This window comes from Pyrgilauda ruficollis, unplaced genomic scaffold (genome assembly GCF_017590135.1).
Source record: "Pyrgilauda ruficollis isolate IOZ18807 unplaced genomic scaffold, ASM1759013v1 scaffold57, whole genome shotgun sequence".
Classification (NCBI taxonomy): Eukaryota; Metazoa; Chordata; class Aves; order Passeriformes; family Passeridae; genus Pyrgilauda; species Pyrgilauda ruficollis.
This window is the reverse complement of record NW_024527377.1, coordinates 4,158,291-4,173,208: the sequence shown is the minus strand read 5'-3', so window position 1 is coordinate 4,173,208 and position 14,918 is coordinate 4,158,291. Positions and strand designations below refer to the sequence as shown.

At 49.4% G+C, this 14,918-nt stretch overlaps 1 protein-coding gene across 4 annotated transcripts in view; it reads left to right on the top strand.

Annotated features, from left to right (window-relative positions):
- Positions 1–14,918, top strand: part of FLT4 (fms related receptor tyrosine kinase 4) — a 57,569-nt gene that overhangs the window by 38,365 nt on the left and 4,286 nt on the right. For 3 of the 4 annotated variants that reach the window (XM_041481932.1, XM_041481931.1, XM_041481934.1), the window contains exons 12-29: positions 1,897–2,005; positions 3,081–3,440; positions 3,690–3,836; positions 4,478–4,609; positions 4,891–4,997; positions 5,300–5,435; positions 6,249–6,353; positions 7,746–7,859; positions 8,097–8,185; positions 8,418–8,565; positions 9,136–9,230; positions 9,574–9,696; positions 10,072–10,183; positions 10,563–10,662; positions 11,157–11,262; positions 12,200–12,339; positions 12,936–13,056; positions 13,823–13,908. In XM_041481932.1, the coding sequence (XP_041337866.1) occupies positions 1,897–2,005; positions 3,081–3,440; positions 3,690–3,836; positions 4,478–4,609; positions 4,891–4,997; positions 5,300–5,435; positions 6,249–6,353; positions 7,746–7,859; positions 8,097–8,185; positions 8,418–8,565; positions 9,136–9,230; positions 9,574–9,696; positions 10,072–10,183; positions 10,563–10,662; positions 11,157–11,262; positions 12,200–12,339; positions 12,936–13,056; positions 13,823–13,908 (2,330 nt within the window). The remainder of the gene's footprint in view (positions 1–1,896; positions 2,006–3,080; positions 3,441–3,689; positions 3,837–4,477; positions 4,610–4,890; positions 4,998–5,299; positions 5,436–6,248; positions 6,354–7,745; positions 7,860–8,096; positions 8,186–8,417; positions 8,566–9,135; positions 9,231–9,573; positions 9,697–10,071; positions 10,184–10,562; positions 10,663–11,156; positions 11,263–12,199; positions 12,340–12,935; positions 13,057–13,822; positions 13,909–14,918) is intronic. The other variant, XM_041481933.1, reaches the window with a different exon arrangement.

Here is a 14,918-nt window from a genome sequence, read left to right as displayed (position 1 = left end):
ACCTGTTTGCTGCCTGCTTCTTTCTGTCTCCCGGGTAGCCACAAGTGTCAGGTCTGTGCCATGACGAGGTTCCTGTCCCCACTGGTGTCGGGCACCAGCCGCTCACAGAGGGATGCAGAACAAACAAACGGGCCCCTGTTTCCGAAAGTCACTTCCTGTTTTCCTACACACCTCTGAAGGCACTTCCCGTCCCCTGGCCTGGCCGGGAGTTCATCACTCTGCCAAAAGGGTGGCAAGGGCAGATGATTCCCCTCCCAGAGCAGCTGAAGGGAGGTTGAGGGATTGATGTTCCCCAGGGACACAAGCAGGGGTGGTGGGACCTCTTGGGTAAGAAGCCCCTGCTACAGATGTGACTCTTGTATTGGTCCTTTCTGATCTTCCCCTATTTTCCCCATTTTCTTCCTTCTATTCCTCAGTTGTGTCCTTCTCATTCCATCTGTTTGGTTGTAACTGCCCTTAGGTTGTGCATCCCCACATATGTGCAAGAGCTTTGGGAGAAAAGAACTGTTTCATCTACAGTGGGATGCTACATCCTAAAATCTGCTTTCCCTCTCTCTCCTTGTCCTTTCTGCCTGTCTTCTCTCACCATCCTCCTGGTTTTTATTCCATCTGTAAAGGCCAGAACGAGCCACAGGATACGCAGTGCACAGTCATGCACTGCAGGCAGCAGGATGATGTCAGATCAAGAAACCCCAACTCAAACACAACACTGCAGATTAGAAGGAAAATCCCCAAGAAACAGGAAAGGCAGCACACAAAAGTGCCAGCAATAGGGTCACTCTGGTTGTATGAATAACCCCAAGAAACGGAAAAGGCAATGGACAAAAGTACCAGTAATAAAGTCACTTCAGCTGTGTTGAGTATGCACTGAATGAATGGCTGTTCCTTCTGGTTAACACAACCTCAATACATTGCCCCTCAGAATGGAAATACTTCCCAAAGTCTATGGGATTATGGGATGTAAAGGCAGAGAAATTTCCCTGTAGGAACATGTAAATTTTGCATTTTAAACACCATCTCATTAGAGGGATTTTTTAACTTGTCATTTAAACTGGAGCCTCAAACTGCAAATCTCCTCTAAGGGGAGTGCTTGTAACACTTTTGGTAGCTCACACATGTGCTGTGTGAGCCAGGAGGAGGAGGAGAGCAGCCTTATTCCCCAGCTGCTTTTCTTGGCTAATTTGGAGGCAGCATCCCCTGGGTTCATGCTCCCAGGATGGCAGCCTGGCTGTTTGCCCAATCTTAGTCATGTCTTGCTGGAGGGAGAGAAGAGGAAGCTTTTAGGACCGTGTCTATGTACACTTGGAATTCAATGAAAGATGACAGCTCTTCCTGAAGGGATGAGAGCTGGGATATTTTCACAGGTTTGATTTCTCCTTATGAATAAAAGGAGTGCTTGCAGGTCTGTAAGTACCCATAAATTCCACAGAACCCTGTGGGACACTAAGTAGTCACTTAACTGCAGAGGGCTGAGGGAATCAAAGCCCTGGTGTCCTTTCCCTTTCTTCCCACTGTTATAAATAAAGCTTGGCAGGAGCTTAACCATCCCCTCAGCCCTGCATCCTGTTACTGTCCCCCTTGCTGAGCACTGTCCCCATTGTGACCCGAGGGGCTTAATAAGAAGTTTGCTCCCATGGAGAGGCATCTAAGCTGACTGGGCTCCGTAAAAAGATGCAGAGATTGGGAATAAAATCATGTTGTTATCGGTAGAGCCAACAGATAAAGCTTGAAATGCACAAAGGGCTGTAGGATAAGGGTCTGTTTTCCCACAACCCTTTCCCACGTTATGCAACAACAGCTGCTGGGGGCTTTGGTACCTGCCAGAGAGCAGCAGTGATCCTACTTCTCTTCCCTTTTCTCTTCCTAACTCTTCCTTATGTTCTCTTCCCCCATCAGACAGTCAGCAAACTGGCCATCCAGGAGGCCAATGTCTCAGCCATGTACAAGTGTATTGCCTCTAATAAAGTGGGTCGAGATGAGCGGCTGATCTACTTCTACGTGACGAGTGAGTACTGTAAAATCCCCCCACCTGCACCAGCCAAGCTCTCTGCTTGCAATAGACAGGTCCCTAGAGCTGTCAGGTCCTGCCATTCACAGTTAGGATCTTCAACAGTCCAGCAGGAAAGCAGGGCTAACCCAGAGCTCTGCTGGGTGGCAAAAGCCTGAAGCCCTGGCAGCAGAGAGCAGAGGCAGAGTTTGGCAGGCAGACCTGGGAATGAGCCAGCACTGCCTGTGCCTAGGTCCTGAAGCAGCCGTGACAGGTCCTGGGCAGGTCTTGGGCTGGGGACATCCCGCTGGCTCAGACCCAGGCACTTCCCTGGGCTGGGGATGTGTCTGGTCCAAGAGCATCCTCTAGTGGCACCGCCCGACCTATCCCAGGCCAGGTCCCGCTGGCCTCAGCCCCCGGCAGTGATCCCACGGGATTTTGGTGATGGGAGGAAGCTGAGTTTGTAGGAACCAGAGCCCCGCTGTGGGCTGGGATCATGGCCCATAGGGGGCTGCATGAGCCTCCTGCCAGTGGTACCCCAGCACTGTCTGCTGAGGAAGGGAGCCCAGCAAGGGCACTGCAAAAACTTGTCCTATGGAATGACAATTCCATAATAAAATTCCCAGCCCAGAAGGCTGGGCTCATGACCCTTGTGATAGTACCTGTGCTGTCAGGGTCACCAGCTGTTGTGCAGCAAGATGAACATCTTCAGTCACTGCTTCAGTGACGCTCTCTGTGTTGTTGTCCAGGCTGCTGTGTCACTGCCTGCACAAGTGAAGGTGGGCATGTGTGCCAACCAGAATGCTGCAGCTCAGCTGGGAGCAGTAACAGCTGAATTCAGACCTCCCTGGCTTGTTTCATTTGTGACCCCATCTTAATTTCACCCTGGGACTTGAGCATATCCCATAGCACCCGCTGGTCTTAAGCTGTGATTGCCAGCAGTGTGCACGTCACAGTTCTGGTCTACACTGGTTTCCTTTACCCTGGCTGAGGACAGGCAGATCTCTGAGAGCTGAGCCCAAGGAGACAATTTCATTGTGTCTGGCAGCTCAGCCATGAAAACTCATTCTCATGTTCATTTCCTTCCTGAAAGCCATTCCAGATGGGTTTGAGATTGAGTCCCAGCCCTCAGAAGAGCCCATAGAGGGGCAGGACCTACAGCTGAGCTGCAATGCGGACAACTACACCTATGAGAACCTGCAGTGGTATCGGCTGAACCTCTCCAAGCTCCACGATGAAGAGGGCAACCCCCTCGTGCTGGACTGTAAGAATGTCCACCACTATGCCACCAAGATGCAGGGGGAGCTGCGCTTCCAGCCCAACTCCAACGATGCGACCTTGCTGCTCACCATCCCCAACATCTCCCTGGATGAGGAGGGAGATTATGTGTGTGAGGTGCAGAACAGGAAGACCCGGGAGAAACACTGCCACAAGAAATACATCTCTGTGCAGGGTGAGGGTCCACAGGGCTGGCGGGAGTGACAGAGGAGAGCTGGTGCTCTTGCTGCCATCAGCTTCCCAGGCCATCCCCAGGGGAAGCCACACAAGCAAGCTAAACTCAAGGTGGCAAAGGCAGGGCAGCTGGGTTCTCAAGACACCCTTCAGCAGGGGTCAGAGACCCAAAGCCCCCCAGGAACACAGATATTCTTTTGATCAATCAGTTTCCCGTTTTCCCCTCCTCCTCTTTGTGCTGCTCCTCCAGCCCTGGAGATCCCCCGCCTCAAGCAGAACCTGACAGACATTTGGGTGAACGTCAGCGACTCCATAGAGATGCGCTGTAAAGTGGACGGCAACCACGTTCCTGAAATCAGCTGGTACAAAGACGAGAAACTGGTGGAAGAAGTGTCAGGTACAGTGGGCTGGGGGTGGATCACAGGCAGGGCAGTATGTCCAGCAGCTGGAGAGCTGAGCACTGCTGGGATCTGGAACTTGCTGTCCCCTGATAAAGGCACCCGTTCTCTGAATCAGCCACAGCCTGGTTTTAATCACATTCTGTCCTAATTTGATGCAGTCTCACTGGCCAAGTCTATGCCCTAGGGCCCGGCTCAACACTGTCTGTGCTTGTGCACATTGAGCTTGAGAGCAGGGAGAGAGAAATCATTCATGTTCTTACTCTCAACCCAGTGCCTGGCATCTCTAATTATGCAGGGACTGACCCAGATCTCATGGAAGGAACGTGCAAAGGATCCAGGCACATTGCAGAGGGAAAGGAACAGTTTCTGAGGGTGAAGCAGAACTTGACACACCAGCTGGACTGCCCCTATTCAGCATGTTCAGTGGGGTATTTGTACCCTCCATACACTTCCTGGGGAAGGCCTCTTCAGGGTTTTTCTGGGGCCATCAAGAGAAGAGCCTCTACAAGCTGGTGTGATGTCATTCTGCCATTTAAAATGAATCAGCCAAAAAATGCAAGCCTTATTTTGAGCCTGAGTCCAGTGTACTAATCTTTCCTCCCTGTCAGTGACCACAACAACCCTCTGTGCCTTACAGGGATTGACCTGGCAGACTTCAACCAGAGGCTGAGCATTCAGAGGGTGAGGGAGGAGGATGCTGGCCTCTACCTGTGCAGCGTCTGCAATGCTAAGGGCTGTGTGAACTCCTCAGCCAGCGTCTCCGTGGAAGGTACCAGCAGCCACAACACCCCTGGGGATGTGAAGGGGTGGAATAGGCGTTGTGACCAATCTCCCATGCCTCTTCCCTGTGACATTGGGAGGCAGTGAAAGCCCCTTGGCCTTGCTGGTGGCATGGTGCTCTCACAGGAGGATCTGTAGTCCACAGCATGTTCAGCTCAGGCAAACATGTACCTCCAGTCACCCCACATCCTGATGAAGGCCATAAGGAGTGGCTCAGTTGGAGCACAGAATGGGAATCTCTGAAGCTATGATTGCTCTTCCATCCCACAGGCTCTGATGACAGGACCAATGTAGAGATTGTCATCCTGATTGGCACTGGAGTTATTGCTATTTTCTTCTGGATCTTACTTATTCTCATCTTCTGCAACATCAAAAGGGTACGTGACTGTCACTGCCCCAGGCAGGGAGGGTGGCATATCAGGGCTTGGGGTAACACCAGTGCTGTGATGTGGGGCTCCATGACAGCACCTGCTAAAAGAAGGTCATTGAGTGATGCTTCCAGTGCTCTCACTGCCAAGGACAGGTGAGTAAGGGCTGTGGTAAAGGAGGTGGTGGGGAATGGCCTTTGCTTGAGGGGACAGGAGGTCAAGGCAGGCAAAGAATCCGAATCCCATCTGGGAGTCATCACCCAGGGCAAGGAGGGCACGTCCTCACCCTTTGTGTTGGCTGGTTCCTGCAGCCAGCCCACGCAGACATCAAGACAGGCTACCTCTCCATCATCATGGACCCTGGCGAGGTGCCCTTGGAGGAGCAGTGCGAGTACCTGCCCTATGATTCCAGCAAGTGGGAGTTCCCACGAGACCGCCTGCGCTTGGGTGAGCCAGACCCCCTCCCTCCCCTGCACACTGCAGCCAGGGCTTCCCACCAGCCCTACAAACTCACTCTTCAGATTTCTCAACACACCTCTGCACATTTAATGCTTTCTCTCTGCCTCAGGCTTCCCATCCTCTTGCCCAGGCTGTCCCTAAAGCCTAGCTGTGCCTGGGAAATCTCTTTATGTCTGAGTGTAGATAGGTCTGAGCCAACTGTTATCCCAGACTTCCTTAGCATATCCACACAGGTATTACTAAAAACAGAAGACCCCTGGGCATGGTTTAAAACACATCCCCATATTTTCAAGTGGGAGTTTGGACAGAACAGCCCAGTTTACAGCAGGTACCCCAAGTTCAGGATCAGGATTGCATCCATTTTTATCCTCATGCTGAGACACCTACCTGCAGCCTCTTCCCTCTGTCTCGCAGAGTTTAAAGGGCAGCAGACTACCTCTGAGGTACAGAGCAGTGACATTAGTCCTGGCTGCTGTGCTGCAAGGGGTCATTTACCTTTCCCACACACAACAACTTGTTGCTCGAGGGCAACAAACAACCCCTCACTTCTGCATGGCCATTTCCTTCCTCTGCTTTGTCCGTGCCAGCTCTGTCTCAGTTCCTTCCATCGTCCTTTCTCTTATTCTCACCGACACAGCAAGCAGCCACCTGAAAGGGCACATGTTCCACTCCTTCCTTTTCCTTTATGATGTTTTTTTCTTTCTTCTTCCCATGATTTCCTGTTGGGATTTTTGTTTTTCTTCATTCTATTCTGCCTTTTCTGCACCTGCCTTTCTTCACACTTACTCTCCTTGTCCATAGGTAAAGTCCTGGGTCATGGTGCCTTTGGGAAGGTGGTGGAAGCATCTGCATTTGGGATCAATAAAAGTAACAGCTGTGAGACTGTAGCAGTCAAAATGCTGAAAGGTATGTGAACAGTGAAGCAAAACATGCAAGGTGTGTAGACAGCAATTAATGAGGCACCTGCCACAGAACATTCACCCTGTAAATGCCTGTGTTTTAATTAATGGCTTCTTGGCCTCAACACAGTTGATCCTCTTTGGCTCCATTCAGTTGGACTTGGAGGCTGAAGTGGCAGAACAGACAGCAAGGACTTGTGAAACTCAGCTTTCAAGGAAATTTAGCTGTCTGCAGAGGCAAAGAATGAAATCTGTCTCAAAGGACTACGAAGAATCCAGAGTACCTCTTTGGCATGCCACTGAAAGAAGTGTTGCTCCCAATTGCCTTCTTCCAAATGTGCCTGTATTTTGTGTTTATGGGCCAGATCCAGGGCTGGGTAAGGAAGCAGGTTGCAGCTCTTATCCAGCTCTGAGGGCTAAATTGGCTTTGCACCCAAAGCCTGGTCTGTCCAGAGTGAGATTTTAAACTTTCATAGCCACGCTTTCAAACAGGCATCCAAAACATTATTCTGTAATTTGGCACCAAACAAAACACTGAGGCAGTCTCTGGCCAGAAGTAGCCTGTACATGGAAATCATGTCATGGCTCATCTGAGCAGTATTTGCTGTTGTAAGTGTACAGATCATCTGCTCAGCAGAGGGGAGCCTGGTGTGCAAAGTTGCTTTACAATTTTTTGAGGCAAGGCTCTCACCTGGCCCATCAGCTGCAGCTCAAGAGGATGCTTCTGTCTCCCAAGCTAAATTTACAAACACAAAAGTAAGAAAAAAATGCATAAGGGGAGGCTGACAAGTATGAAAAAGGCACACAAAACCAGAGAACTCACCCTGTGTAAAACAGAGGGTCAAGAATTGATGCGAATTGGACACTTGAGAGAAGATGCAGTACAGAGAGATGGCAGGAGCATGACACTGTTTTTGCTATTGAAGAGGAATCATCAAAAGATATCTGGGTTTGAATTGAGACAGCTCCTATCTTCAATTGTGATAAAAAGAATCAGATATCTTTTGTTCCTAATTTTCTTTCAAATTGTTTCATGGCTCGTTATCTCTATTTGGAGGCCAAAAGGGCAGAGGTTCAAACGGGTGCATCCCAATGAAAGTCTCAAGTGATGTTTTTCACTGCACAACTACCATAAAGAAAAATCTGTTGGGCACAGATTGTGTTGTTCTTTGTTCTGGGTCCCTGCACTTACAGAGAGCACCCTATGTGTTACAGCAGGGATCCTGGGATCTCCAGACAAGGCTCAACATTTCATGTGGGAACATGCAATAACAAAATGTTCCGAGACTTTGAGGTCACAGCCTCCTCAGCAAGACTCACATTAGCATGCTGCTAGAGAAGGGTGGTGAGGGGGAGTGAAAAACTCTGAGGTGTCATGACATGGTCTGTGTGTTTCCAGAGGGAGCTACTGCAAGCGAGCACAAGGCATTGATGTCAGAGCTGAAGATCCTCATTCACATTGGGAATCACCTCAACGTGGTGAATTTGCTGGGTGCCTGTACCAAACCCAATGGTAAATATCCCAGGGCAGCAGGCTGTGCCTGCTCCCAAAAATCAGAGCTTGTCCCCTGTGTCTTTTCGCTGTCCACATGTGTGATCACAGGGACCTGTGGGGAAGTTATTAGTGTGTGTGTGAGCACTTAAAGCAGATGTCACAGCTCAGCAGGGCTGCATATAGCACAAGTTGTGGCAAATTCTGACCAACTCAAGCCCTTACCTCTTGCCTTAACCTTTGGTCTCTTCTCACCAGGTCCACTCATGGTTATTGTTGAGTTCTGCAAGTATGGAAACCTCTCCAACTACCTGCGGACCAAAAGGGAAGGATTCAGTCCTTACAGGGTGAGTAGCTTCCTTTGCCCCTAGGGACCTCTCCCATGTCTAGGGAAGGAAGACCTGCAGCCTAATACATGATCTGACAATGTGACAAGGACAGCCTCTGTCCTTCTTTCTGCAATGGCAGATGCTTCCAGACCAGAATTACAGTTTAAGAACAGGAAGAGACTGCAGTTTACGGGTGCAGGGCTTACAGTGTGAGTTGCCTGCTGAGGGTTTTGGTTTGGTCCCTTGCCAGGAGAAGTCTCCCAGGCTGCGTATTCAGGTGCAGTCCATCGTGGAGGCAGTGAGAGCAGACAGGAGGAGCCGCTCTGGGACCAGCGACAGCGCCATCTTCCACCGCTTCCTGCTGCACAAGAGCCGCACGGCACTGCCCGTCCAGGAAGGTAACACTCCAGCCTCGGCAGCAGCTCCTCACCTGGACCACCAAAACTATGCCAGACTTGGCTAGCTTGGGGAATGGGCAGGGAATATCAGTGGGGAGCGGGGCCCACCCTTGGAACTGGTCAGTGTTGCATGGCAATTCCCCGAACAGGGCTATTGGATCATCTCTTGCGTCTTCTGGTGTCTATTGACACCAGAAAACCAGAAGGGAGAATTAAATCCCTTTGGGTATTTTAGCCTGAATAAAGGCGAACTGAGGGGGATCTTGTTGAGTCCTTGTTGACAGAAATACTGAGCTGACCTTCAAAGCCTGTTCCAGTCCTGTTCCCCACAACTCTGTCTCACTGACATGTGCTGGAGGCTGGACTCTTTCTCCTCACACTTGAGCAGGTTCCTGCTTTTGCCTTCTTCCACCTAAGCAGAAAATCTTAGAGTGGAGCTGACTACTCCAGTTAGGACTGAGGACTAACTGTGTTTCACTGAGAAACTGGCTGTATCCTGCAGTCCCAGAGAGAGGCAAAGAGGACAACAGATTGCCAATTGTCTAATAATTTTCTGTTACTTCTGAACAGTGGATGACTTATGGCAAAGTCCCTTGACAATGGAGGACCTCATCTGCTACAGCTTCCAGGTAGCACGTGGCATGGAATTCCTGGCATCCCGAAAGGTGAGTTCAGCCTTTCCTTTGCTCATCTGATCTTTTGTGCATGCCTGATGAGAGAGATCTGACTACAGCCACCTTTCTGGTGACACACAGAGAGATTCAGTGATCTGCTTCACACTCCTCAGGAAATCTGAGACAGATGTGTGCACAAAGCTGGGAAATTAGTTCTCTTGCATTTCAACCTCCCCTTAACCAGCCCTTTTTGAAATGTTTGTCTTTAGCTTCTTCCCATTTCCACCATTCCCCTATTACAGCTCAAGGTTATGGGGGAAGGGAGGTGCTGGACACTTTCTGATTGTGGTTTCTCTCACTCTTATTTTGCCCCTTCCTCTTTGTGTGCCCTCAGTGCATCCACAGAGACCTGGCAGCTCGCAATATCCTGCTGTCAGAAAACAACGTGGTAAAGATCTGTGACTTTGGCCTGGCCAGGGACATCTACAAGGACCCCGACTATGTCAGGAAAGGCAGTGTGAGTGCCATTTTCTCAAACCTTTACAGATTAGGCTCCCTTTATGAAGAGATGAAAAAGGAGGAGTGGAATTACTTGCATGGCTGAGATCAGAAGCCATTGGACCAATGACACATGTCCTGTCCTCCTCCACCAGCAGATCTCTGTCTCCTTCCTTCTACCCCTCAGCCTGTCATTAACTTACTCCTCCTTATACTCTTTCAACCCCCTTCAGTGTCTCTGTCCCCCTCTCTGCCAAACCACCTCCTCCATGGAGAGAGAAGCAGGCTTTTGGCTCTGATTTCCTTTCATCCATTTCATCCCTTTGCTGCCAGAAGGGCTGTCCTGGGACATGTTCCCAACTGAACATTTGTGCCTTGCCTCTCCCTCCTGCAGGCCCGTCTCCCACTGAAGTGGATGGCTCCAGAAAGCATCTTCGACAAGGTCTACACTACCCAGAGTGATGTCTGGTCTTTTGGGGTCCTTCTCTGGGAAATCTTCTCACTGGGTGAGTGCTAATGAGGGTCTCCTGCTGCTGAGGGAGACAACTCTACCCACGTAGCAGTTTGTGGGTGAGTCTGTGCAGGACAGACATTCTGAAGCACATCTAAGGACTGATGGGAGGCGACACTGATGTAGGCAAAAAAATATGGAGGCCATATCCACCCATGAACAGAGTGATGGGGACACAGGCATGCAGAGGTGGCCTCCAGCTCACTGAGGCAGAGAAGCCTGACTAAGGCAGCACCAGGGATTGGGTTGTGTATGAGTAGTGACCACACCTCTCAGTGTCCTGGGATGGAGTGCAGTCTCAAAAGGGCAGTCTCGAAAGGACTGGTTTCTGATGGTACATTTCATGTTCCCACCCTTCTCTGAACCTTCTTTAGGGGCATCTCCATATCCTGGAGTCCAGATCAATGAGGAGTTCTGCCAGAGGCTCAAAGATGGTACCAGGATGAGAGCCCCAGAGTATGCCACAGCAGAAATGTGAGTCAGAAACCTCAAGGATTCCAGCATCGGTCAGAGCAGAGGCCGCTGTGGGAGGGCAGAAACCTACCAGATCCCAGCACAGAGCAGAACAGTCCCTTCTGTGGGATACAGACCTTTAGCAAGGATAGGGGGTGAGCCAACACATCCTTTGCTCAGGCCATTGCCTGGAGAGCAAGGCAATGGGTTCTGATCAGGGCTCTCTAGTTGTTCTTGCATACCCGTGCTGGGATGGATCTGTAAGTGAGCACTGTGCTTTCCTGCTCTGAAGGGCATCAGAGGAATCTGAATTAGCTCCTTGTTCCCTGTTATAAAAAGTGGATAACAAACCAACACCCTGCCTGTAAGTCCACCTGGCCAGTGTGCTGGGGGAGGCCAAGCTTTCCTTCACGGTGCAGGAACTGGCAGTCCCCGTGGGCACCATGTGGGTGGGAGCTGTGGAGTGGGGCAGGAGGGGATTTCTGTGGTGTAAAACCAGCATTTCTTCTTGGCAGCTACCGTATAATGCTGAGCTGCTGGCACGGTGATCCCAAGGAGAGACCGACTTTCTCCGACCTTGTGGAGATACTGGGGAACCTTCTTCAGGAAAATGTCCAGCAGGTGAAAACCTCTCTGTGTCCCTGCTCTGCTCCAAACAGCTCTTTCTTCTGTCATCACCAGCTCCCTCATTGTGCCCTCAGATGACTCCATGGTCAATGCAATACATTTGTGTAGGCCACCAATAACACAGAGATTCCTGGGTCAGAGGTCTATCTCCCAGAGCTGTTAGAGAACTCATTTCTGCAACAGTCTTTTAGCTGCATCCTCATAAAACTCTGCTCCTTACAGGGCAGAAGGCCTCTCAGTTGTCATTCTAGTAACTTCCATCCTAATTCCCAGATGATTATTTGGAATTCTTCAGCTGAGTCAAGGCCCTGGTACTTCTGCCTCCCACATGCCTGCATAATGAAAACCAGGACTTGACCAGGGTTTCTGAAACACTGTCTTCAGATGGAAATGTCAGGGCCATGTGAAGCAAACAACTGTTACATTACAGCAGTCAGTAATACAGATTTCTTTGAACATATTACTAATCACTTCCATGTGGGAACTCACCAGGACATTTAAATGTGATGAACATGCAGCTCTGATTTTAACTTTTTCTTGATGTTCTCTTTCAGAAAATGATAGCTAAATGCTTGAGTATTGTCTCATCCTGATGTTCTTGATATAACCTTTCAGCACTGGTTCTCAGCACAGGCATGACTAAGCCACAAATGACATTGCCCTGGAGCACAGCACTCTGTCCATGTAAACTGGAGAATTATGGGATTATTATGGGCAGTTGTTTTCCTGCTCACACACACCTCCATGCATCACTCACAGCTACTTAACACAAATGTCACAGAAATCTTCAGCCAGATATTTTGTCCTAGAGAAATAAAATTTATAAATGAGAAATTTTCCTTCCCAGCTGTGACAGCTTCTGTCTATGGAGCCTTTTCTTGTGGGAAAGTCCTCCCCTTCTTGTAAGGCCATTTACTGTTCTTCCTACCAGGAAGGGAAAGATTACATCCCGCTGAACGACTCTCACAGCTCAGAAGATGATGGTTTCTCCCAGGTGCCTTCCTCTGCCCAGCAAAACTCAGATGAAGAGGACTTTGACATGAGGATACGCTGCCACAGCCTAGCAGCAAGGTGAATCCCCTTTGAAAAGGGCAGAGAGAGCCCAGCAGGCAGTGAGCGTCCTGACCTGTAAGGAAGCCTAAGGGATATGGGGAGAACCCTGGTGTTTGGAAAATCCCAGGTGATAAGGTGTGATCCAAGAATTTAGGCCTAGCTTCTTGCTTATAAAAGCAAAATTACTTTATTTTGCTTGTGAGGAATTGCTGGTTTGTAAGCCTATAACATTCCTTATTCTCCTCCACCTATGCTGCCAGAGTATCATGTAAGGAGCTTCAACTTAACTGTTCCTAACTGACCCAAACAATAGTCCCAGACCTCTCCTCTCTGATGAACTATGATAATGTGATGCCTGGGATCTATATGACATTTTCTGCTTATCCCACATGGAGAGGTTATTGGGGCCTGATTCAATCAGTCTAGTCTCCACTGCAGAAGTAGCATGGGGTTAAGAGGTCTAAGGTGACCCCATTACCCTCCCCAAATCCACCATTTGGGTCATCCTCCTCCCTGCATACTTTGGTTGCACAGTGAGGAGGTTGAGTTCAGGTCCTGTTCATTCAGGACATTGACTCTTGCCTTTACTGAATACTGTATGCTTCTGTTGGCAGATACTACAACTGTGTCTCGTTCCCTGGTTGTTTGACGGGAGGAAATCAGATCAGGTGTCCATCCAGGATAAAGACATTTGAAGAGTTTCCCATGACACACACAATGTACAAGGCACACCCGGTGAGTAGCATCTGAGTGGATTTGAGAGGGGGCAGTCTTTTCTGACACCTTTACTGTTAACACTGTGGAAGGAAGATCACTCCTATCTTATGTCAGTCTGTGTGTCATTCCTGTTCGGTCCATCCAGTCCTATGCACATTCATTTCTTCATCTGGCACAAAACGGTTTCTCTCCAGGAGGGTTCACGCTGCCTTAGTGGGAAAAGGGAAGTTAGATATGCAAATGGGGAACTATAAAGGACCTCAGAGAAGAGCCTGCTCTTCACCCTCTCAAATCTGTGAACACAGCCTGATTAAGCACACTGAAATCTTGCCAGGACTAGGTAAACCCAGAGTGTTTATCTGCAGCTCCTGTATCTTGATCTATATGGCAGTGTGCAATAGGGACCCTCCAGGTCTCTCTGAACTGGACTGGTACTGATATCTCTAGCAGCAGAACTGAAGTCATAGCTTTAGTCTCAGAGGAAAGTATCACCTCTCACAGATTTGATGGTAATACATCTTCCAGCCAGAGAGCACTCTTTTTTTATTCCCCAAAAACGGCACTGAACTATGCATACAAATCTTACCTTTTTATGTGCTGCTTTTAAGAAAGTACCTGAGAAAATCAGATACAGCAAAACTATGGAGCATGCTGGTAAAATGCTCATACCCCTTCTTCCCCATCACACATACACAGGATCTCATCTCCTGAATGATTTCTCCTCCCTTCCCACTCTGATCAGTCGACAGGGACATTACTGATAACTCCTGTTGCTTCCTTCCAGGACAATCAGACAGACAGTGGGATGGTTCTGGCATCTGAGGAATTTGAGAGGATAGAAAACCGACACAGAAAAGAAGGTGGATTCAGGTACTCCTTAAGCCTAGCCACTGAGGCCTCCCTGCTGCCAAATGCAGTGAGACCAGGAGGCAGCTCCTGGTATCTCCCCATAGGCTGCACTGCTTGGAACTTTCAGCTGTGGGCCCTGAGCCAGATAAGTCCATGTATTCCTTAATGAGAGGCAAAACACAGGAAGAACAGACAAGCCTGCTGTTTTCTAGGGTTTAAAAATATAAACTGTGCCCATCAATGAGAATGTGCCTGTTAAGATAATGAGGCACAGTGGAGTGATGGTGTTAATGAGACTGTTAATGCTTATTGACAGTTTGTGGTGAAATGTGTCAGGGCTTGCTCAAGCAGTGGCAGATGGGAGGGGCAGAAACTATGTAGCTGCCACCTTCCTCCCTCAGCCCTGACCCATGGGGTACAGGGCCCTGATGTGGTGGTGCAAGGATGGGGCAGGCCTCAGGAATCCCCACATGCTGACATGGAGTCTGGCAGGTTGAGCTGGCACTCTCAGAGCTGAGGATGTTATGGATGGTTATGTCCTTGACCCAGGCTTTGAAACTGGGTGAGAACCTGTACAGCTCATCTCTGCCAGAGCAGGCTGAGACCTTGTCCCTGTGACAGTGTGTTGAGCAAGGCATGTCACCTCACATGTAGACAAGGCCAGTCCCAAGCCTCTTCCTCACCTCCTCTGCCTCCCAACATCAGATTGAACTGGTCATTGTCTTTTCTCTTAGCCATAGCCCTGTGGCCTGTCTGCTCTTGTATCAAAGTGTCTCCTGCTTCTTGTCCTGTCCTCTTTTCCCTAAGGCATGTTCCTGTTGTCTCCTACACCTGGTGTCCCGTCTCCTGGAAAACACAACTCTTAAACTTCTTCTTGAGTGTGTCCCTGCCCCCGCTCTTGTGATTTCTTGACAATCACCTAGTATTGGCAGGCACTGAGATGGGACATATGACTTCCACCCACATCTTCGTCTTCTTCCTTTGTTTCCTTTCCCCCATCCTGGCAGTTGGTTTGTATCAATTTCTTTTAT